Source organism: Podarcis raffonei, chromosome 4 (assembly GCF_027172205.1).
Source record: "Podarcis raffonei isolate rPodRaf1 chromosome 4, rPodRaf1.pri, whole genome shotgun sequence".
NCBI lineage: Eukaryota > Metazoa > Chordata > Lepidosauria > Squamata > Lacertidae > Podarcis > Podarcis raffonei.
Window position 1 is genome coordinate 68,933,252 of NC_070605.1, and position 22,276 is coordinate 68,955,527.

The 22,276-nt window shown below is 40.8% G+C and overlaps 1 protein-coding gene across 3 annotated transcripts; it reads right to left on the reverse strand.

Annotated features, from left to right (window-relative positions):
- Positions 1-431: 431 nt before the first annotated feature.
- Positions 432-18,435, reverse strand: MSL3 (MSL complex subunit 3). Of its 3 annotated transcripts, XM_053387236.1 has the most exons (13): positions 18,120-18,433; positions 14,058-14,140; positions 13,503-13,598; positions 12,489-12,586; positions 11,368-11,459; positions 10,382-10,504; positions 9,448-9,608; positions 7,513-7,671; positions 6,992-7,254; positions 5,831-5,940; positions 5,209-5,308; positions 4,206-4,290; positions 432-2,456 (listed from the first exon to the last, which is right to left on the reverse strand). In XM_053387236.1, exons 1-13 carry the CDS (start codon positions 18,216-18,218, stop codon positions 2,357-2,359), a joined length of 1,569 nt encoding a protein of 522 aa, XP_053243211.1. In that variant the 5' UTR covers positions 18,219-18,433; the 3' UTR covers positions 432-2,356. The 3 variants fall into 3 exon arrangements, with proteins under 3 accessions (XP_053243211.1, XP_053243212.1, XP_053243213.1); XM_053387237.1 differs by lacking the exon at positions 7,513-7,671 and having other exon boundaries at positions 18,120-18,435; XM_053387238.1 differs by lacking the exons at positions 13,503-13,598; positions 14,058-14,140; positions 18,120-18,433 and having other exon boundaries at positions 11,368-11,431.
- Between the last annotated feature and the right edge of the window lie 3,841 nt (positions 18,436-22,276).

Genomic DNA, 22,276 nt, shown 5'->3' on the forward strand with positions numbered 1-22,276 from the left:
AAGAAGATATGCAGAGTATCTATAAATTTTAATTATGCTTCCTTGCATTGTGGTTCTAAGAACCCATACTCTGGGCTACATGCAAGAAAATGTAAGAAAGAATTGGATATGGACTGGATCTTTTGAGTGAAGTACCCAGAAAACAGGATGGACACAATCCTTTTGAACGGGGCTTTTAACTACCATGCTGCACTAGCAAATTAACAGATACACAAAGTAGTATTTTGGGCTCCAAATATGCTTTTTTTTTACAGTTTAACAGCAACTACACAAGAAAGGTTCACTTTGGGTAATTAAGGAGAAGTAGCTCAACAAGGATTAAATAAGATCCCATGGAGGGAAATGTATAGAAGTCAAAGAGTGTAAAATAAACAATGATAATCGATGTACTAAGATATGTAAAATGCATAAATGAATAAATAAAGGAATGGTTCACTTCAGCTGTTTTATTTCTATACACTGAATAGAACAAAAGACATTTGCCATACAGCTGAACACACAATGGAAGGAATTACGGATCAAGTTTTGCTATTCTATATTAACTTATTAATTATTTTAACCATTTTGTACAAACAATATTTACATCAAGACTATCAAATGCTTTTGTCATTATAAAACTTCAAACTGGAGACCAAAATCATTCAAAGAACTTTAGGACCTATAGTCGGAAAGCAAACCTGTGTGGAACCAATACATTTATCAAACTCTAGCACCCAAAACAGCAATAGTCCACAAATTAAATGGCCCCGCCACACCTTGCAACCGTTCTACCCGCAGTTGTCTCCTGCCTGCCCAAGCCAGCCTGTTACAATAGTAGGCCTGCTATCCGCATGGGGATACTGGTACCTCTAACATTCTCTATGTTATCTCAAGAAGCTACAAAGCCTAGAAAGCTTTAAGGTGTGAAAGTGTGTCAGTGGGGCTGGAGTCTAAAGCTATTTCCCCTTCAAAATTATTAACTGACTAGGCTCACAACCTGGGATTTTGTTTAAGAAAACAGGGTGCAATCATTTGTTAGGGAGAAATCATCTAGGTGAATTATCCCAACATTTGGGAGCAATGACACAAGTGTGAAGTATTTTGGTGCCTGAACCAATTGCTGCTGCTACTAGTACAAAATATATTTATGGGCAACTTAGTATTCAGGGAACTCCGTCCCATGGAAATATTAAATTCGTAATTCCTAAGTTGAGCTGACCAATACAAAGCCTAATAAAATTAGTGGGGTGGGTGTGTTTTCAAGTAGTGTGGATACAGTATCAGACTACTTAAGTGATAGTGTCAGCCCTTCTTACTTGCCTACTGGCTTTCCCGATTACAGAGACTAAATTAAAGTCTTTTAATTGAGAAAGCTATTTTTGCTGGCATGGGCATATGAGTCTAACTCTATAGGTTATTTAAGTCTAGTTAGTATATGAAACAAGATCTATTTCATTTATATATCATCACAGTTACCACATTAAGATAACGCCAGCAGGCAACTGTATGTCCAGATCTCTACCTATGTAGCAGCACACATACTCCTAAACTAATCTAAACAAAATCTGCATCTCAAGCTGAGCAACCCATATCAGAGGTTCATTTAGCAGCCACTGTTGGTTTTCAGAACTCTTGCCAAAGTAATTGTCACTGTGGCATTCTTCATTCCCGAGAACAAGTACACCCTGTTCTTAACAATTGCTGACAAAAAAAAAATAAAAAACTACCAAAGCAATTCAAATCACGTATGGGGTGTATTAATCCAAATCCAAGCTATTCAGGCATTGCCAACACACCTACCGTGGGAAAATGTAAATGCATCCTTAAAAGCAATCCTGGGTTCCTCCTCCCCCCATAACCACAGAAATCTTGAAGCTGAGATCATGCTAACACAACACTTGCTTATTCTTTCTTCTATAAATATCAATTTATGTCAAAATAGCTTCATGTAATGAGTTATAAATTCCAAATGAGAAAAACTTGTACAATAGTCACTCCTAGATTCGCCTTAAATGGAGGTGGTGTTCCGGGAATTCAAGGTGAAGCAAGCTTATGTTAAAGTGGAACGCAGCATGGTTGATTCTCGTGAAGTCTGTTCTAATGCATCTATTCCTTTTCCTCGCTTTATTGGTATGCAGTTCTATGCATCAGCAGTCAATGCAGAGCTTCTTTTATCTAGAAGTGAAGGTTATCTAGAGCTAGAATGCAATGTCAGCATACCTCTGAAATGAAATGTGATTCTCTTATGTCAAAAGAATGACTTAGAGCAACTCCCTTTGTAATTTTACAACAATGTATTTTGATTTTTCTCTTGAAGTAGTGAAGTAAAGTAGTAGCCATGGAGTATGTACAATTGGTTATGTCAATATGGATTGCTTCAGTAGATGGCTCGTGGGTTTTTTGTACTATAGTAGGCCTCACAGGCAGCGACATAAGATGATTCTGGGAAAAAGTCGTCATGGTATTCTGCCAAAAACCTGGAAAATCAGAATATGTATTAACAGTTCTGTAATTCTTTAACATACCTACATAGGTAATTTTTCAAACATCCAACACTGAATATTACAAAAATCAAATTCCTTAATGGGAGTCACACCTTCAGGATTTTGGAGTCTTTTTGCCACATTTCCAGCGATGATGCTGAAGATCAAAATTAGTCAGTTCTCAACTCAGATTTGGTGAGCTTGTAATTCTCTAATGTATTATTTGCTGACTTCAAGCCAAGGATTTTTGTAATTCAGAGACATGTTACAATTTATATTTCCTGTGCAATCTGCATGGTTTCTGAGATTAAGAAGCTAAAGTCTACCATCACTGAACATGCACAGTTATTTGTTGTTGTAACCGTTTGCTTTTTGATTTCCCAAGGACATTAGAATGCCATTTGTAATACACATGAAAAGGTTTTAATTTAACCCTTTGGTGTTCTCCTTGAATCTGCAATATGCTTACAGCAAACACTCTTTGCCCTCTCTCTCCTCTGAGGGATCAACAGAGTGCTAGGCTCTCCACAGGACATGGTGCCACCTCTACTGTGTCCTCATAGTTTCTCTCTCAAATCACAAGGATAGAGAGAAGAACAGAAGGTGGGAAATATTGTTTTCAAATAATAAAAAGAGAGTGTACGGAGCTGCCTTCTCTGAGCAGGGAGGATGAAAAACTGGACTGGTAGGTGTGCCAACAGTGAGGTTTGTTCTACACAGCTCTACTTTTTGGCATAAGTAGGAGCAGCAATCTCATTTTCATAGGCCACTAAAGCTGCCTCATGCAGAGCCCTTTAATCCATTGACACAGAATGGAAGTGGCAGAAATCCTTCCCAGCCCAATTGGAGATTGCAGGGACTGAGCCATACATGTGTTCTATGATGGTTTCATGCTGCAGTGCGAGAAATAAAAATAAAACTCCCTTTTTTTTTTGGAACCGATTTTATGTCATCTCTCAGTTACATCTTCTGATGATACTATCCTACCCTTGTCTACTAAGAAGTAAGCACATTGGGTCTAATGGGGCTTACTCCCAAGTAACTGGGAAGAGGGTTACAGCCTAAAAATACTCTAGTTTCTCTAACTAAGGCTTAACTGAATATACTTGCAGCCTCTCAGTTATGTATTATAGCTAACATTGCCTGGCACTGTATTAACTGCATATTGGTACAGACTAGTGGTCACATATCATTATTGCAAGTCGAATTCCACAGTGCCTACTCCTCCTACAAATAAGACTAGCTGCAAACTCAAATCAGAAGAATGATCAAGTTAGTATTATATGGCAGAAATGCTAATTCATAGTTCTATTTAATGAACAAATATCAATTCTGAATGGCAACTGTGTGCACTGCATAGATGGTAGACCAATCTGAAGCACTGGTGTATCAAGAATGGATGCTAAGGACAGCATTGGACATCATGTAATGATCATGCACATCCTGTTGTGCATCTAAAGCACTCCTTACACCAAAGCTCCCACTTCACTTCACATGTGCAATCAGAGGATACACAAATCAAACAATGTGTCAGCTTCTTATTATATAAAATGTTAACGGGAAGCCCTTTGTGAAGGTAGAATTAACTTCTTGGGCACACCCTCTCACTTTTCTTACAGACTAAGCTGTAAGACAGTCACATAGCACAGGACTCCTCCATTATTAAAATGATTGCTCTTGCAGTTACTAGGTGCCCTTGAACAGTTAGACTTAAAGACTTTCTATAATTCACGGTCAAGTTACCTTAGGAACAACTCAAAGTGCTTTACTAATGCCTTTAGGTTTTTGTCAGGAAAGCTCATCTTCCCAAGTATCTCTGGAAGCTTTACTGTAGAAGCAAAATGGGGAAAAAACAATATCATAGTTAATTTTTAATCAGTTTCTATGCAACTGTCTAAAGACAAAAAAAAAAGTGAATTTTTAAAGTTTAGTTAAGTTTTCCACTTCTCAATACAATATTCCATGAGTATAGAATACTCTGGTGGTTTTCTTCCATTTGTAAAGGTATATTGATCCTCAAGGCATACAGAATGGCTTGTGGCTCAGCCTGTAACAGTTTCTGATGAAGATAGTAAATGTGCCCTGCTATGCTCTTCATCAGAATTTGATACAACTAGATCAAGTCAAGAGGTGCCTCTAGTTAATTGGACAAGTGATTTTTTATTTTTGGAACAAAAAATGTGTTAAGAGAAGTACTTAAATCAAATGACAAATATGCTGCAAGGATACGCAGCTCAACTTGATTGCTAAAATATCTTGTCTTCCAGTTTGAAGCTGTACCACCAGCTTTTCGTAACACTACAACAAGTGACAGTTCAGGTGCATCTGCAGTGATCTGCAACAAAGCAGCTCCCCAAAATGCGATGCTTAAAACAACAGCCACTGTATCCCATCCTTATTTCTCCCCCAGCACAACAGTTAGTAGAAATGAACTAGCTGGGCTTCCCACGTTAGCACCCAGTTTGAACAAACATAATACTAGTTTAACAGGAAGCACTCAGTATTTGAATTCTTGCACCAGGGTCTGAAGATGGAGTAGATAAAGTATATCTGGATATGGGAGAATACCTAAAAGAGAAACTCAAATTCTCTCAAGAGTTCAAATTGCTTATTTGGAAGAGTGTTACTGTGGAAATCCAATCCAAACTTCACTGGGGCAAAGCGTTATTTACATCCAATTAACTGTGTATAGGACCTTAGCACTATACATACATAATCTATTTTCAAAGTGAAAAATGTATTTTACCAAACATGCGTAGCAAATGTTGAGATCCATAAATGTAAGAAGGTGGTGGTGGCTGATCACCTGGGGGATAGCTCTCTGGCATAAGTTTCCATGACAACACCTAAACATAAAATTAGCACGTTTAAGAATACATCAAAGCATGGTCCATAATAATATCCCCAAGAGATTATATAGGCCCAGCTCATACATCACAATAAACCATAATTAATGGTTTATCATGAATCTAGATCTCAGTCTCACTGTGTTCCTCACCTAGCATCAGTGGGAACAACAAACCACGATCCCTGCTTCAAATGACAGCTGAACCAGGGATCTCAGCTTGTTTTCTGAAACAAACCACAATTAGTAATTCAAGAGCAAACCTTGGCTCTATGCTATGTTTTGTTTGGAGAGAAAAAAGCCATAAAGTCTGTTTGGACACAGTAATCTGGTCTGGAACTCACGAGATTGTGGTTTATTGTTTCCGCTCATGCTAGGGAAGCAGCAAAGTGGGAGCCATGTGTACATTTGCAGGTGCAGCTGTTCTTTTTCGAAAGAGACGAAGGACAACTTGGGTTCACAGCTAAATTTGGTTCTTTTAACGTAATTCAATCTTAGGAACCTGCTAAGACTAAGAGCTTACCTCGTTTAATTCATTGTTTCTTCTGCCTTCAAAACCAGCAAATACTGCCCCACCCTCTTTGCTAGGAGTCAACGTGATGGGTGACGATGACCCACTGTGGACAGGAGTTTCTTCAAAAGAAAAGCAGAGAGCTATATTATTCACTGATGCATCAGGAACAGAACTTTTATTCAAATGAACCTGATGCAACCAAATTAATACATGATTTATTATTTTTGTTATTTATTAAACTTGTATACTGCCCTTCGTCGGAAGATCACAAGGCAATTCACAACATAAAAATACAAAACGAGAACACAAAATACCGTATTTTTCGCCCCATAGGACGCACTTTTTCCCCTCCAAAAATGAAGGGGAAATGTATGTGCGTCCTATGGGGCGAATGCAGGCTTTCGCTGAAGCCTGGAGAGTGAGAGGTGTCGGTGCGCACTGATGCCTCTAGCTCTCCAGGCTTCAGGAAGCTATCCGCAAGCCTTGCGTGCCCGGCGGGAGGTCCCGCCGGGCGCGCGAGGCTTGGGGCGGCAGCCTGCAGCCCGAAGCACGGGGAGCCCTCCGGAGGGCGCCCCGTGCTTCGGGCGGGTGTCCGCAAGCCTTGCGCGCCCGGCAGGAGGTCCCGCCGGGCTCGTGAGGCTTGGGGCAGCAGCCTGCAGCCCGTGCTTCGGGCAGGTGTGCTCAAGGCTTGGGGCGGCAGCCGTGGCTGGGGGGGGGAAATATTTTTTTATTTATTTATTTCCCCCCAAAAAACCGAGGTGCGTCCTATGGGCCGGTGCACCCTATAGGACGAAAAATACGGTACATAATAAAAACAAGAACAAGAACACACCAATAACCCATCCCATGGACACATTTAAAAGGACATAGAACATTATTCTGGGCTTTATTCTATGTTTGAAGCAAGTCTACTTAAGCAGAGTGGGGAGTCAAGGCAGTTGAAATTATATGCATCCAAACTTAAGATACCTGCTCCCTACCCAGAGGGAAAGGTTTCGGTGCCACCAGTACCTACTTTTCTTCCATTACTAGTGTAACACTCAGCATGCACATGTCAAATGCCCTTCCCTACTTCTTAAAAAGTAACAGATGATAAATAACATTTACAACAAAATAGTGTCTGCCCCTGCCCCCACTAAATAATTTCTCCACCTTGCTACAACAACATACTCTTTTCAAGGTGCAAAAACAATTTTGGCATTGAAGTAGGAGCCTCAATGTTCCGTCGTTTTGGTTGTGGTGAAGAACTGCTTTCCGACAATCTGTCACAGTTGGATGTGTGACGTGTGGAGCGCCTTAGGGACTGCAGTATTTCAGGTTCGGTTTTTCGGCGTTTTGGTGTTACTGACTCCCCCGTCACAGGCTGACTGTCCGTGGACTGGGGAGTCGATGGGTTCAGAAGTGGTGGGCTTGGGGAAAGCTCTTCTTGATTTCTGAAGAAAGAGAAAAATAAAAGTGCACTAAAGTGGTAAGCGCTTACCGATGCAACTGTGTGTTATGCAAAAAAGTATTGGCTATAGTAACTATGTGACTTCCATGTTTTTCAAAACTACTTTCTTCTACTTGTTCTTAGCCTACTGGAAACCAATCTCACTATCACAAAAAGCAAGCAAAGGTTAAACGCACTGCAGTAACACCATCTACTTAAATTATACTCTAGAGAAGATGAAAAAAAGAAGCACCAAACCTACCTGTTAGTGTTTACTACACTCTCTTTGATTGGAAGAAAAAATTTGGAGGAAGTCACCTTCTTAAACTGTGCTTGCTCGTAGGGATACAGAAGAATCAGAGGAAGAGTGAAGTCGAATGTTATTCTTAGCCCATCCACCATTTCTTTACACAATTCAACACTAGAAAGTTAATAAATGAATAAAAGAAATGAATAAATATTTTCTATAATTAACTAAATATGTTTATGTTAACATGTCAAAAGGCAGACAATTTTAACAGAAATTGTAAGTGAATGTACATTTTAAGTTATTTGAACTCTAGGGAACTGCATGGTCATGGGGCCTCGACACGCAAGAGCACAAATTCATAAACATTTGCACTTCTTGAGTACAGGTCCACAAATTTTGGAATGCCTTCCTTGATAGCCAGCCAAAATTTGAAGTCACCAAGGTTCTTCCCCTGTGAAGGAATGGATGGGTCTCGCATCACGCCACATGGGAGTGCTTCTGAAGCACAGCATGAGATTGAGGAAAATTCCCTTCCCTTCCCCACCCCAAAGCTCTGGAGAAGAGCTGGATTCATCGATGTTTCACTGTGTTTATGAACTGGCCAGAGCTTCTCTAAGCTATCACAAGCCCCAGCTCTTGCTCCAGGCTGGAAGCTGGGGACTATATCTCTGAAGTTTTGCAGAAGAAGCTGAAAACTGACCAGTTAGTAGTGATCCTCTACTCCTCGCCCACTGACTGAGCTGCAGAGGGATGATGCTGACAATAGAAAGTCAGATTCACAGGAAGTCAATTCCCCACTAAACACAGAGTAGCCAACATACATTGTAGAAACAACTGTGTCACATTATCACAAGCATAAAGGGTGTGAAAGTATATGAAACAAGCAAGGATAAAGATACAACACTGTAACTGAACCAAACCAAACACTTTGTCAGGTGAAAATATTCTTTACGCAGTGTGGGAAGAAAATAGCAGGCTGCTTGGAGAAGCCAGAAATCTAAGGTCTAGGAAGCTGAAATTATGAAAAGAGGGCTCAGAAAAACGGTTGCTGAAGGAAGGGGAAGAGTAGATCATATGCTGAGAATAAACAGATTTGAGGGAAAGGGGTGACGGCAGGGGAAGTCAAAGTAGGACTGGAAAAAACTCACATAGATCTTAGGGACAGGATGAGTTATGTACTTGGCAAGCAGAGAGGTGAGGTCATTTGAGGCGAGCAGTGAGCTGAGAAGGTTTTGGAAACAACTTAAAACTTATTGTTTGAGTTTAGAATTTGGACTACTAGCATGAAACATCTGTTTTGATATTATCTTTCTTCTTGCAAGAGATGTATCTGGTGAGGGAAACTGCATTTAGATGTTATGACTTGGTAAACAACCAAATCAACAAACACTCAGGCAAAACACCAATCACTCTTTAAATAACACAGTGAAGATTTAAACCCTCTGCTACATCGTCACTCTGCTTACTATCTTAACTATAGAAGATGACTTTATATAAACATAAATGACATACAGAAAAGGCTCTATATGTACCTGGTGTTTCCTGAGAGCTGCCATTTAGGGAACCTTAAATTTTGGAGCTTATGCTCAGGGACAGAAAATGAAGTTGATACTTAAAAGGACTGCCAAACTTATCTCTATTTAAAAACAATTGCCTTTTACTTCCAAGACAAAACCTGCCCAAACCAATTCCTTAAGTTGTATCTACATTACCTCCACTAGGAAGGTAATTTTAACAGCTCCTAGGATGGCATTTACAGCTCAACGAGATCCATCTCCATATTGGATTTTCAAGCATTATGATTTGCTTGTGTCAGCTAACCTTTCACTTTATCCTCAGAGTGACCGAGTTCATTTACAGTAAGTGAGCACATACCGCTTTGAAAACTTATGCCTTCATTTCAAGCAGGTTACTTTAGATACATAAAACAAAAAAGCGGTTACTTACTTCTTTTCTGGTGGGATATAGTGCAGATTCAAGTTGGTGTGTGAAGACATCTGATGGTGCCGTGATCTTTCATTAGCTGAAAAAGCTGCATTGATGGCAAAATGCTTCACATACGATTCCAAGATGGTTATTATATTTGTCTGACATGGCAGTTTCACCAGCTAGATGAATCAATCAACGGCCAAATTGGAGGAATTGTTTATGCAACAAAATAATAAAAGTTCATGACATCTGAGATCTGCTTACCACCATTCTTTTGAAATACACATTTAAGTATACAAGCCTGAACTCAGAAAAATAAAGTGTACAAGAGAGACTTGCATCCAACCTTTTCTGTTTGGAGAGTAAAGCAGCCATAGAAATTCCAGTAGCACCAGCTACCTACTGAACACCAATAAAACCTATATTCATTTTACTTATATGTTCCAGAGTCTAAATGTTCAGTGGGACCAAACTTACTCTCTTGTATCCACACATTTGCTGTATTGTCTACGTGAGTGGTATAAAAAGGGATATGTACATATACCCCAGCACATAATTTGAATCCATTGGTTTGGGTCCTGCTGTCTGGAGCAACAGAAAACAAGCTTGTTCCATTTCCCATGTGACAGCCCTTCTGATACTTGAAGATGGCTATCATATTGCCTCTCAGAGCTCCAGAGCTTAGCAGCACAAAATGTACTTTCCTTAGGCTATAACCTCCCTCTGGGGTAGCATGGAAGAAGGGATCAGAAATAATACTCTTGCAGAATTCGGGTTATTTTTAAAATTACTCCTTCTGCAGTATAAATTAGCTATTCATCATCAATCCAGAACTCTTTCACTAGCTTCCATAAAGCTTATGAAACAAATAACTAAAACGGTTCAGTCTTCTGAATACAAGAATTTGATATAAGTGCTCTCAAGCATCTTCATTTGATTAAGTTATTCATACCCGCTTTCTCCTATTAATATAGTAACAATCTTCTTCAAGCTTTTTTTTCAAGATTTCAGGAATTTCAATGTTTATTGCTCTCTCTTCCATGTCCCGTTTAGTATGAGTCTCTTGCTCTTCTTTCTGTACAAATACATACAAGATTACAAGTCTTTCCATACATTGTAGCTGAAGTAAATTACATTGAGAGAAACACTATTTATAACATGCGAACCAGGACTGATGCTAGTAGCTAGCTAAAGTTAATCATAACCAACTTATGTCCACTAATTACTCCACGTATTACGTAGCTGCATCACCCACTTAAAACAACTGTGCACTAACACATTTTTTTTGCATAGAAATGTTAACGTCATTTATAACATTTTTTAAAAAATGTAACATCACCCATTATTTTGAGAGCAAGTCACATTACATTTAGGTTGTACTTTGAAACAATATGCCTCTATGATCAGTGCGAAAAACAAGTCTGGAGCTATATGGTATACTACAAAAATGGGAAACTGGATCCAAACAATGGGCCAGATCCTGATGTTCTCCAACCCCCATGAGTCACTTTTACAGATGGATGGAACCACCCACTTCTCAGCCACCTGACATCAGATTTATTTTTTTCCTTTGTGGACTGGCTTGAATTCAATGTGGCAGGAATCGGCTCCCGAGTGGAGCTCCCAGGTCCCATTGGAGCTCGCTTGGATATTAGCAATTTGTGAAATATTAAGTGGTATATATTTAATGGGCATAGCTTGGGAAGAACTAGGCTCATGTGTCCAAGGTTACCATCATTGGTCTGCTGAGATATACCAGTGACAAAAATCATAGGATACATAGTACCATGTTTTTACATTGTATGCAAACATTAAGCTAATCTTTTGCGAGCAAGAAACTGTCTCTACACTTTGTACCCAGAAAACTCTGATTGTTGCCCATGAAGTATTTTATAGCGTATCATTTATTTGTTGGTCAAGATAGCTGTATTGGCATACCATTTCTATTTTTTCATCCACGTCACTTTCTTCACTCTTTATTTCTTCATCTGTGCCTTCATCACTGTCATCAGAAGAAGAACTACTTATAGCTGTATAAGAAAAAATGAGTTACCTTTGACACTTACCCACTCACTTCATTTGCAAAAGGAGATGTACCGGTAATCCTCAAGCTAGCTTTATCTGCCTATTTAAAAACTTTATCAATCTTCCTTTTAACTAATTAAACACATTTAAACACATCACAAACTGTGTTTAATATAATTGACTTTTATTTTGTTCTGTGTATATCACAATGTTTTTTGTTGCTATGGCCGATGGCTGATGCAAATAAAGTTTCATTCATTCATCACAAAATGTGGAAGGTTTCTTAATATCAGTGAAAAATAACTGTAATTGGGAAACTCCTTAGTACAATGCTTCAGTAATTGGAAATTTAGAGAAATAAATTGTTTCACAAGGAACAATAAGCTGGACATTACCCAACAGAGATTCTGAAGAGTTCTAATTGCTGAAGCGTCAGAACAAGCAGGATGTATGGTAAACCTTCCTAATTACCACTACCAGTGTTGAAAAGCTTAAATATTTGATGTGCTTTTAAGGCTACGGTTCCATTCCAATCCCAAATACGGTCATTTCCAAAACCTGAACTCAGAAGTATTGCCAAATTCCTTACAGGTGAATGTACTTTTTAGCAGGATATACACTATCATCAACAAAAAGCAATTCAAACCAATAATAGTGTAAGTTTTCCTGTACATAAGACTTACATGTGAAGTTTAACTGATAGTAAAACGGCACCTTCTGTTTTCTCCCTCCTTTCCCTAATTACCGTATTTTTTGCACCATAACACTCACTTTTTTCCTCCTAAAAAGTAAGGGGAAATGTCTGTGCGTGTTATGGAGGGAATGCCTACGGGTGGCATGCCTACGGATTTTCCTCCTCTAAAAACTACATGCGTGTTATGGTCGGGTGCGTGTTATAGAGCGAAAAATACGGTAGCTTAAGGCTGTAAGCTTCTTAGGACTAGAGATCAATCTTTTTGTGCTGATAAAGTTGATATATAAATACTTAAATAGACAGTTCAATCATAAGCAGAGAAAACAGACACCAAACTTACATTTTTCACTGCTTTTATCATTCTCTTCAGCAGGAAGGATCTTCAATACAGAATCAACACCAGGCAGTCTGCAACGCCCTTTCTTTCCTTTTCTTCTCCTAAAAGAAATTTAAGAAAGCCTACCATTCAACCTAACATTTTGTTATTTTACTTAAAGCAGTAAGAGTACAAAAATACCATACAAACATAAATCTTTAGGATATGCCTGTGTTTTGCCATTCCCCTGAACATGAACGGATTCAAAGACATAGGTACTGATGCATACATAGTACTAGCTACAGGTTGTTGCTACACAAAAAAGCCTTGGCAAGTTATTATTATCATCATCATATGCTTCCTCCTTTCCTTGTGTGCTGCAATCCCCTCCCTTGCTAGCAGTAAACCATTGTTTACTCATTCAACCAAACCAGTTAACTATGGTTAGTGCTTGCCATGTAAAGCAGAAGCTATGATTTGATCCTGGAGTTTCTATTCTATTTTTTTAAGGACTACTGCAGCAATGGGTTGAGAGAAGATTGAAACTGGTTTGCTGGTGCCTTTTCTCACTACCAAGAAGAATAGCAAGCTATAAAAGCAGCAGCTCCCGCTATTGCTGGAGGGAGGGGATCCTTCACCTATATAGGTATGCGGCTTCTCTCGTGAAAACAAAAGGTATTGCTTAAAAAAATTAGCTATAGCTAAATAAATCACAAAAGAGGGGCAGAATTAATAAAAAAGCATAGGGCAAAGCACTAATAAGCCTGTCACCCATCACAACTGTTCTGACTACTAGGGATAGGACGTTTTAAGAATTTTAGCTTTTGGAGCTTTTTTCCTTTTAAGAATTCCCAATGGGAACAGATGGACTTCCATCAAATGTGCTAAAAGAGTTTAGTGGAAAGCTTAGTAAAAAAAATCACTTGGAAGTACAGAATAGCTACATCCACCTCAGCAGGTATAAAGTCACAATTGTATGTAAAAGGAGTATGCATTTAACAGATATTACTATTGGTGCAAACTTTGTTTGATCCTTACATGCGAGCCACAGCTTTCCTTGCCAATCTACGTTGTAATCTGCGGTTTTCATCAGAGTCACGAAGAACATGATCTTCAGCTGCCCATCTGTCCCAACTGAGTATTAAAAATTAAAAAAAAGCATGAAAATGTAAGATTACAGCAAGTAGTATTTGAAACAATACATATGATTTCAGGTCAGTTCATAATTAAAAGGCTAATTGGGATTTAGTTAATATTGATTTTTAGTTTGATAGCCAAGTTAGTGAGATCATGCATACATTTTTTGTATGAGTGGATGCACAAATTATTGCACAAAGCAGTTAAGTTGGCACGCCTCCACTTACACTGATGGCAGGTCCTCACAATCTGGCCATAGACATTGTTATTTAGGAGCAAGTCCAATTTTAGTGACGTTTACTTCAAGATAAGCATGATTAAAACTGCTGTCTGACTTTCAGGTGGGCATTACAGGTACCACTCATTGCAAAGGTGTGATTATTTGACATTTTATTTATTCGTGAATTATTAAAAGAACTTGCAGCACTATGCACAATGTACTAAATACATCCTCACCTTCGGTTCCAACCATTAAAATGGATCAGATATTCTGGAATCTTTCTTCCTTTCTCATCCTTTCCAATAACAATGTCAACAATCTGAAATTATAAATGTTTGTGCATTATTATATAAACATGGGAATAGAGTCTACAGGTTTGTACTTCAGACCAAGAGAATTGGTTTCGTTTCCAAGTAAGCTTGTTTATTTTGAAGGCTTAAAGACAATATCATATGTGAAAGCAATAATACTGCTGTTCCAGAAAGGAGTTGGGGAACCAAGCCAAGAATACCACCCAGAGACAATACATTTAGTGACTGAGAATATGTAGGGGATTGTTGAGCGGCTCTCTTTTCAAATGCATTAATTGTTTTGAGGATGGATCACCAATTGCTATTTGTCACAACACTTCAGAGACTGGATTTCTAGCCCATACTAAGAAAGGAACTGGTGCTGTATTGAAATCCTGCAGAAGAAACTGCAGACAATGCACTTGGGAACTGCAGTTTTCGCCAAGGGAGTAGGCGGAATGCAACCGGTGAGTGTAGCCAGTGGTGCTGCTACATACAGTATGAGGAAACCCTGGGCTGGACATCATCTGGGAGCCCTATGCCACTGTAGCCAGTCTCTCTCACCTGCACCACCCTGGCCACTCTGCTTCTTCCCCCACTGAACTGAGTAAAAACAAAGCAAACACCTTGACATTGTTTCACACCTTTGTACTTTTCCAGCCTTAACAGTACAATTCAAAACATTCCATTGAGTTTAATGGGTCTTGCTCCCAGGAAAATGGGAAGAGAAGGTGGTAGCCTTATTAATAATCAGTATTGCCAGACATTGTTTGAAACTGCCATTGTTCTAGGTGCATTTTGCAACAGGGAATTTCATTAGTGCGAGCAGTTTCTGAGCTCTGGGCGCAGTACTGCACCTAAGATTTCAGATTAAAACTGCAGAGTGGAAGGAAAGGAGGGCCTTTTCTGCCTCTGCACTTCCAGCTACTCTCTGATGACTTGAGAAGAGACCCTCTTAAGAATATTAGGAGGGTGAGCAAGGAAATGACTAGACCATGTGAAAAATGAACGCCATATTTTAGCCATATTCATTCCTTTTCAGCTTTGTATTGTTGTTATTTTTAAAAAGCATGCATAGACATTCTGTTGTTGCACCCATAACCTAGGTTTAAGGTGCCATTTAGCTCCTAGCTTTCATCACTCAGTTTCTAACACTGTTACCATATCTATGGAACTTGTGCCAGGGGTGTTTTGAAAATAGGGCTGTGATGGGCAAAACGTTTGCAGATCAAAGTCAATCAGGCACTTGTCATAAACACCATAGACTGAGTGAGAAAACCAATGCAGAAAAGAGGAAGAACCTGATTGTGCATACTCTGGCTGTTTGCTTCTGCACCACAGTGTGCTGAAACTCTCCTCCACCATCACTTCCTATGGGAGCTGTCAAACCCCCGCACACTCCACACTACCCTCGTCCTGGTGCTCCCCCCACCCCACCCCCATCAGGTGACATCAAGAATTGACCCTCCTTTCCTTTAATCAGAACTTCTTTTTCTTTTCCTTTTTTTACAAAAAAGAAATAACCTTCTCCCTTTCTGATACACCATCTGGCAAGCTGGGATGAGGGAAATTGCCCAGCCTGCTGTCACCCCCGACTCACCAGATAGCACACAATGGTGATGGCGTCTGCTCACACCTTTTTTAAAAAAAATTAAAAAGAAAACCACCCTGCTTTTCCCGACACCAGCTTGGTAAGGGGGGTGGGGGTGTTTGTGTAAAGAAATAATAGCAAGGTAAATGCTAGTTTCACTCTGCTTCCCCCCCCTCCCCTTACCAGGTGGCGTCATGTAGGGCCATAGTTTCTCTTTCCTGTTGTAGCTGCAGTGAAACTCCTGAGCTGACTCTAGCTATATTCACCTGCTACTATCCTTGTTTTCCAGGGTGCCTGGACTAGACACACTCTGGGAAACAAAGGTGGTGACAGGTGCAGCTGGCTTGGCAGGCGTTTTGCTGAACAGTGTGCCTGCTACTGAAGATCCATTTTAAAAAGCAAATGAATTCCATTCAAAAGCCACAAAACAGGGGAAAGAATACCACCACAACAATATGCAGGGTTAAGTATACCAAAGCCCTTTGATTTCAAGGACTTAGGTGTGACGAACTCTGCATAAGATTAGGCTGCAGAGTACAAAAGCAATATAACAGTTTTTCCAGTTATTTCCTTTGCAGTTCCCTATAGAGTTTATGGCTACAATCCTAGGCACACAAGTCTACATATCTTTCACCAAGCCTTACTTCCAACTAAATACAGTATACACAGAATTTGGCTGCATAATCTGGTTTGGACTAACAGGAATTGGAAGGATCTGGTGTACATACCAGGGAACTGCCGTCAATGTATTCAGTATTAAGCTGCAGTCCTGAGCTATTTTGCAATATATTTTTCAAGCATTTGAAATGGTTTCGAATATGCTTGAGATTACAGCCAAATATATTATTTTCAGTCCTACACCCCAAAAAAACCTCTCACAAACTGCTAGGTAAATGGCAAAGAATTATCCAACCAGTTTGTTTCAATATAGAGATTACCTTAAATGTTTTAAGCAAGCCTAATTTATAGCTTATAAATATTACTATAAAACAAAGTATGCTTGTCTTTTTTAAAAAAAGCAGTTCTCATTCACTATAAACAAGATTATTTATGCTATGCCCTTTGATTTTCAATGCATGGGGAGGGTGTAGAAAGTCCATACTGAATACGTATACAACAAATCCATCCATGCTAAAATGTTGGTAGTGCCTTCATTGTCCAAAGTCCTATTTATTTTAATAGAACTTGGGTCCCATTCAAACATTACAAAATGCATGAGGCAGTTTTGTTTTTCTGCCTGAACACCCAAGTACCACACTCTGGTTAGCTGGAAAGGGTCATGCTGTCCAGTGCCTCTGCAGTCAGTGAATAAACTGAACTTGAGTTACATGCCAATTACTACATGGAAGCGATTTCCACATGTGGCTTTTAAGAATATGTAACACTTGGATAAATATTACTTCCAAGTAAATTAGCATGGAATTGAGATATTTGTTTCCAGTGTTGCCAAAATAAACCAGCTTTCTTATAGGAAGTCCACAGCTAAGAAGTCATTGGGAAGGCCTTTCTCTCCTATGGAGAACAATGGAATTGGCCTTGCCGTGCAGAAAAGGCACAACTACAGCCTTCTATATAACCTTTGCAACAGCTTGAGCTGATAATATTCGGTGAACAGAGGCCAGGCCATAAAATTCAATCCCCATTTACCTGAGAATAAGCCCTGCTGAACTCGGTATGGCTTACTTCTAAGCTGATATGGTTAGGGTTGTGCTACAGCTACAGAATAGAGCCAGCCGGTAGTAAACACGGTGGTCTGTATTATCTTTTAAGAAGTGGGGGCAATTTTCCCACATTCCCTGCACCTGATCCGAGAAATGTCCAGGCGCTGGTAAGACCCACCCCTTCCCTCAAGAGAAAAACGGGCGGCCAACTAGGCACGCGGTTACCCCACAGACACGTGTGTCAAGTTGTCACTTAAAAGGACAGCCCCTGGTAACCAGGTAACCTATACTAGAAAAGCGTCAAAATAAGACGAAGAGACTAGCGGGGGGGGGAGCAGGAGGACTGGCGCCTATTTTGCGTTGTCTCCTTTCTCCTTCAACGGTATGTGCAATGGAGCAAAATAAAATAATATACGCCCCAATAATATGTGCCCCTTTAGCTGGGGCCAAGCGAGGTGGAGGAGCCCAAGGAAGCTGCTTTGCTCCTAAGCCCCTCTCTTCCCTCAAATGGCTGTGGGGCGAGGGTGAGTTGCGGGTTTGGGGGGCAGCCAAACAGAGCTGGGCTTCCCCGCCACCCAGAGGGGAAAGGAAACAGCTGCAACACCCGGAAGCGCACCGAAGAAAGAGGCCGCCGCTTCCGTTAGCGGGCGGGTTGCTCGGAGGAGGGGGGCACCGCGCGCGCGCGCACGGGAAGGGGGGGGGGTGAGACGGCCAGGCGCGCGTGCCCGCCCTGCCTCCCGGCGGAGGAATCCTCACCTTGGCATCATAGAGCACCTTCGCCTTGGTCGGGTCCGGCTCGAAGCAGAGAACTCTCTCGCCTTTGCGGAATTTAAATTTCATTCCCCGCGAGGTCATTTGTTCATCATGGCGAAAGGGAAGACTCAGCCACGCCTCGCGGCAGAAGGGCGGAGGGAAAGGCAGGCAGGCGGCTCGGCTGAGCCCGCCTCCTCCTCGTCTTCTTCTTCTTCTCCTCCTCCGCGCTGAAAAACAGTCCGCGAGCGAAGAAAGAACGCGCGAGAACAGCAGCAGCAAAGCAGCTGGGCGCCCTCCCGAGCAAGTGCAGGCGGTTGCAATGCTTCGTTTCGCTAGTCATGTGGGTGGGATGTGCTAGAAGGACGGGAGTGATGCTACCGCTGCCATTCGCGCGAAGAGCGAGGAACAAATCTCCGCTCAGCCATGGAGCCAGCTGGACCACCGGTCGCTTAACCTCATGCATCATAACTGTGGTGCAGAAACCATAACATTCATATCTACCCTCCCAACATTTCTCCGATGAAAATAGGGACGTCCTATTCCATAATACTAATAGTCCGTTTTATTATTTATACCCCAGCCACTCCGGGCAGCTTCCAACATACATAAAAACAAAATACTAAACATTTTTAACGTTTAATATTCAAATGTCTTCTAACTTATTGCTCAGGCGACGCATAGCTCTCCCAACATTTCTCCTATGAAAATTGGACGTCCGAAACAAATGCGGGACATTCCGGGATCAAATCAGAAATTGGATGGCTTCTGTAAATCTGGGACTTCCTGGAAAATAGGGACACTTGGAGGCTCTATATATACTTTGCCTTGAGCTCCTTGGAGAAAAGGCGGGGGTGGGGAGCCAAAATAGATAAACCATAATGAATACATACATCATACATTCTGGTTTTCAGTGTGAAGTGGGCTAGCTGCCCTAACTCTAGTTCTGCCCTTAGAGCTGCCAAAATCGATCCAAATTCTCCCATTTGTGAACATGTATTGAAATTGTATGCTTTGCTCAATGCACGGCTTGGTAAAAAAAGGCCACCTGTTTATTCAGCTGTTCTCCAGTGTCATGTACAGGCTGGATACAGAGGCACCAGCTGGGGAACCTCCTCAGAGCCCAGGAAGTGATCACGGGGAGAAGAGGGAGCAGACTGAGAGAAAGAGGTGTCAGAAGATGTAACAGGGCTTAGTGAGCAGGAAGAGTCTGTGGCAGACAGAAGTGCAGAAGCAGGAGGGGAGGAGGGCCCAGAGACAAAGATGAATCGGGCTGCTGAAGAAGCCAAGGGGTCTCTCCCTCCTGCTGCTACTAGTTCCCCTCTCCCCTGTCTCCCAGAAGCAGGAGAGGCATGAAAAGGGTGGAACGATTGGCTGCATGCAGGTGCAGTCTCTGTTTGCTTGGAAAAGGCCCTGGAGAGGAGGAGATTTAGGCAGTTGTGGGAAGGAAGGGGTCTTCAGCCTCCACAAGTGCCTCATGGGGCAAGACCTACTGAGAAGAGTTGAGGTGCTCATTAGGCCTGGCTCCCTGAGCTGGCCTGGTTTCTCCTAATAAAGAGTTAATTTCACATACTCCATGTGATTTATAGCTGGCATCCAGTTTTGCTTGCCCAAAGCTTAAGTGGTGATTAGACTATGCCTGGTCTTTATTGAACATTTGTTCTGATTTGTTACGGGTCACCCTACATTTATCCTAGTTTGCTTGTGTGTGTTTATATGTCTTCCAGTTAATCTGTTCATTGTTGCACTTTTCAACACATTTCCACCTCACTTTCCAAATCACAAAAAGTCCAGTTTATAAAACGCTATTTGGTTGCACCTCCAAGATAGAAAGCTATTGGCCTAATATTTGCTGTGCTGACCAGAAGTGGTTTATTGCAGCTCAGCCCAGCTGTACTAAGTGATATGAGAAACCAATAAAAAACTTGCTGGTTATAACTCTTTATTCAGGACTAGTGCTTAATCTGAACCATTTTTAGATGGAATATCTCTTTTAGAAATCTGTTTCTGTGGAGTGCTGTGGTTTGAAACCTGTCTGGCTATGTAAAGGTAAAGTAAAGGTAAAGGTACCCCTGCCCGTACGGGCCAGTCTTGACAGACTCTAGGGTTGTGCGCCCATCTCACTCAAGAGGCCGGGGGCCAGCGCTGTCCGGAGACACTTCCGGGTCACGTGGCCAGCGTGACATCACTGCTCTGGCGAGCCAGAGCCGCACACGGAAACGCCGTTTACCTTCCCGCTAGTAAGCGGTCCCTATTTATCTACTTGCACCCGGGAGTGCTTTCGAACTGCTAGGTTGGCAGGCGCTGGGACCGAACAACGGGAGCGCACCCCGCCGCGGGGATTCGAACCGCCGACCTTTCGATCGGCAAGCCCTAGGCGCTGAGGCTTTTACCCACAGCGCCACCCGCGTCCCATGTCTGGCTATGTACCTGCCCTTTATTCTGTTTTCTGCTCTGGACAAAGGCCTTTTAGCATGACCTGAAATACATACTTGTCTCTGACCCTTCTGGCTAATCATTTTTCAGCTTAATTCCTCAGGGGTTTAACAGGCACTATATCAAAACTTTTATTTTCAGTCAAGACTTTTAAGTGATTAATTGCTGCTGTTTTAGGCTTCTCCTGTTTTATGATTCAAGATCTTAGTCATGTTTAATTATTTTGCTACAGCTCTTCTGTTTCATTATTGGGCTTTTACTGTTAGTTGGTTAATTATTTTATATCTGTCACCTTGACTACCTTGGCAGAAAGGTGAATAATATGTTAAATATAGCCTCAAGCTTCAGATACCAGTTTCTCTTACTTGCATCTTTAAAAACACACACACACTTGTGGTTATAAGAATTGTATAGCCATTGAGGACTCCTGTTCCCACACAACTTGTGGGATACAAATAAAATTGTTGTTGTTATCTTCAAGGGCAAACTTCCTGCTGGCAAATAGGAGCTACTTGAGTCTAGTGTACAACCACTAGATATGACTGACTGACTAGCCTAACTCCTGAAGCCTTTCCACAGTGACCCACCAAATACTGACTCTGTGAAACTGAATTAAATCTCCAATCCATTTTTGCTCCTGCTTTCCATGTAGGAGAGCCAACTTCTGTCCTTTGCTAGTCTTAATACCTATTTATTCTTCCTATATTGCTGCATGTTAAATTTCGATAACTGCTTTTGCCTCTTGGCTTTCTCAATTTCATTGAAACTTTTTTAAAAATTAACTGTTCTTTTTGTCAAAATCCAGCTGTGCAACCACAATGTTCTAGTAGAAGCATTCAGAAAAAACTCAAGGGTGGGAATTAGCACAGTATTTTTTTTCTGGGAAATGGGATGAGGTCATTTGTTTGGAAACAATCCTGAACTTGTGACAAAGAATGAGTACTCAAGGGGCGGAGTAAATTTTAGCAAACGAAATGCTGTTTGTATGTTTTTGGAAAATTCCAAAGACATGATTATTTATTTTAGTTTGATCTGTTACTATGTATATAGAAAATGCAGAGAAAAGAAGGCAATCTTTTGAACTAATTTGCCAAATGTACTTGTTCCCATTTTAAGTCAAATGAGACAACGCATATTTATAAGAGAAAACTTACTTGCTTTCAAAGCCTCATATGGTACGTATTTAATATCATGTCTAAATTGGTACCAAGTTCAGGTCTTTATAAAATAAGACAAGGTGCGTTATTATGCAAAAACAACAAACTAATAGTGGGGTAAAAGAAACCAGACTACCAATTCTTATGTGCAACAGCAGATCACGAACAGGGAAGGGACCTGTGCAACAGAAGAAATATGGCCCTATGCAACACATCATATCATCAGATTTATGTTCTTAACCATTTATTTATGGTATTTATATATTGTTTTTCAAATGGACCTCACAAAACAGTTTACATAAAACCAGTGCTGTTTTTTCTGGAGAAAGAGGTGCCAGAACTCACCACAAATACCTGCCTTGTTCTCTTATAATGGCAATGGCACTGACCCGAGAGGTGCCAGAACTGAGTTCCAGCTGAAAAAAAGCCCTGTATAAAGCTGTTAAAACAATAAGCATCAGTACTATACAATGAAATAGAATAATTTTTAAAAACCTCTATTGCCATTGAAGAAACTGCTTCTGCTTTTTCTCCCTACTCCTAAGGGAAGGATGAGTTTATTAAAAGTCC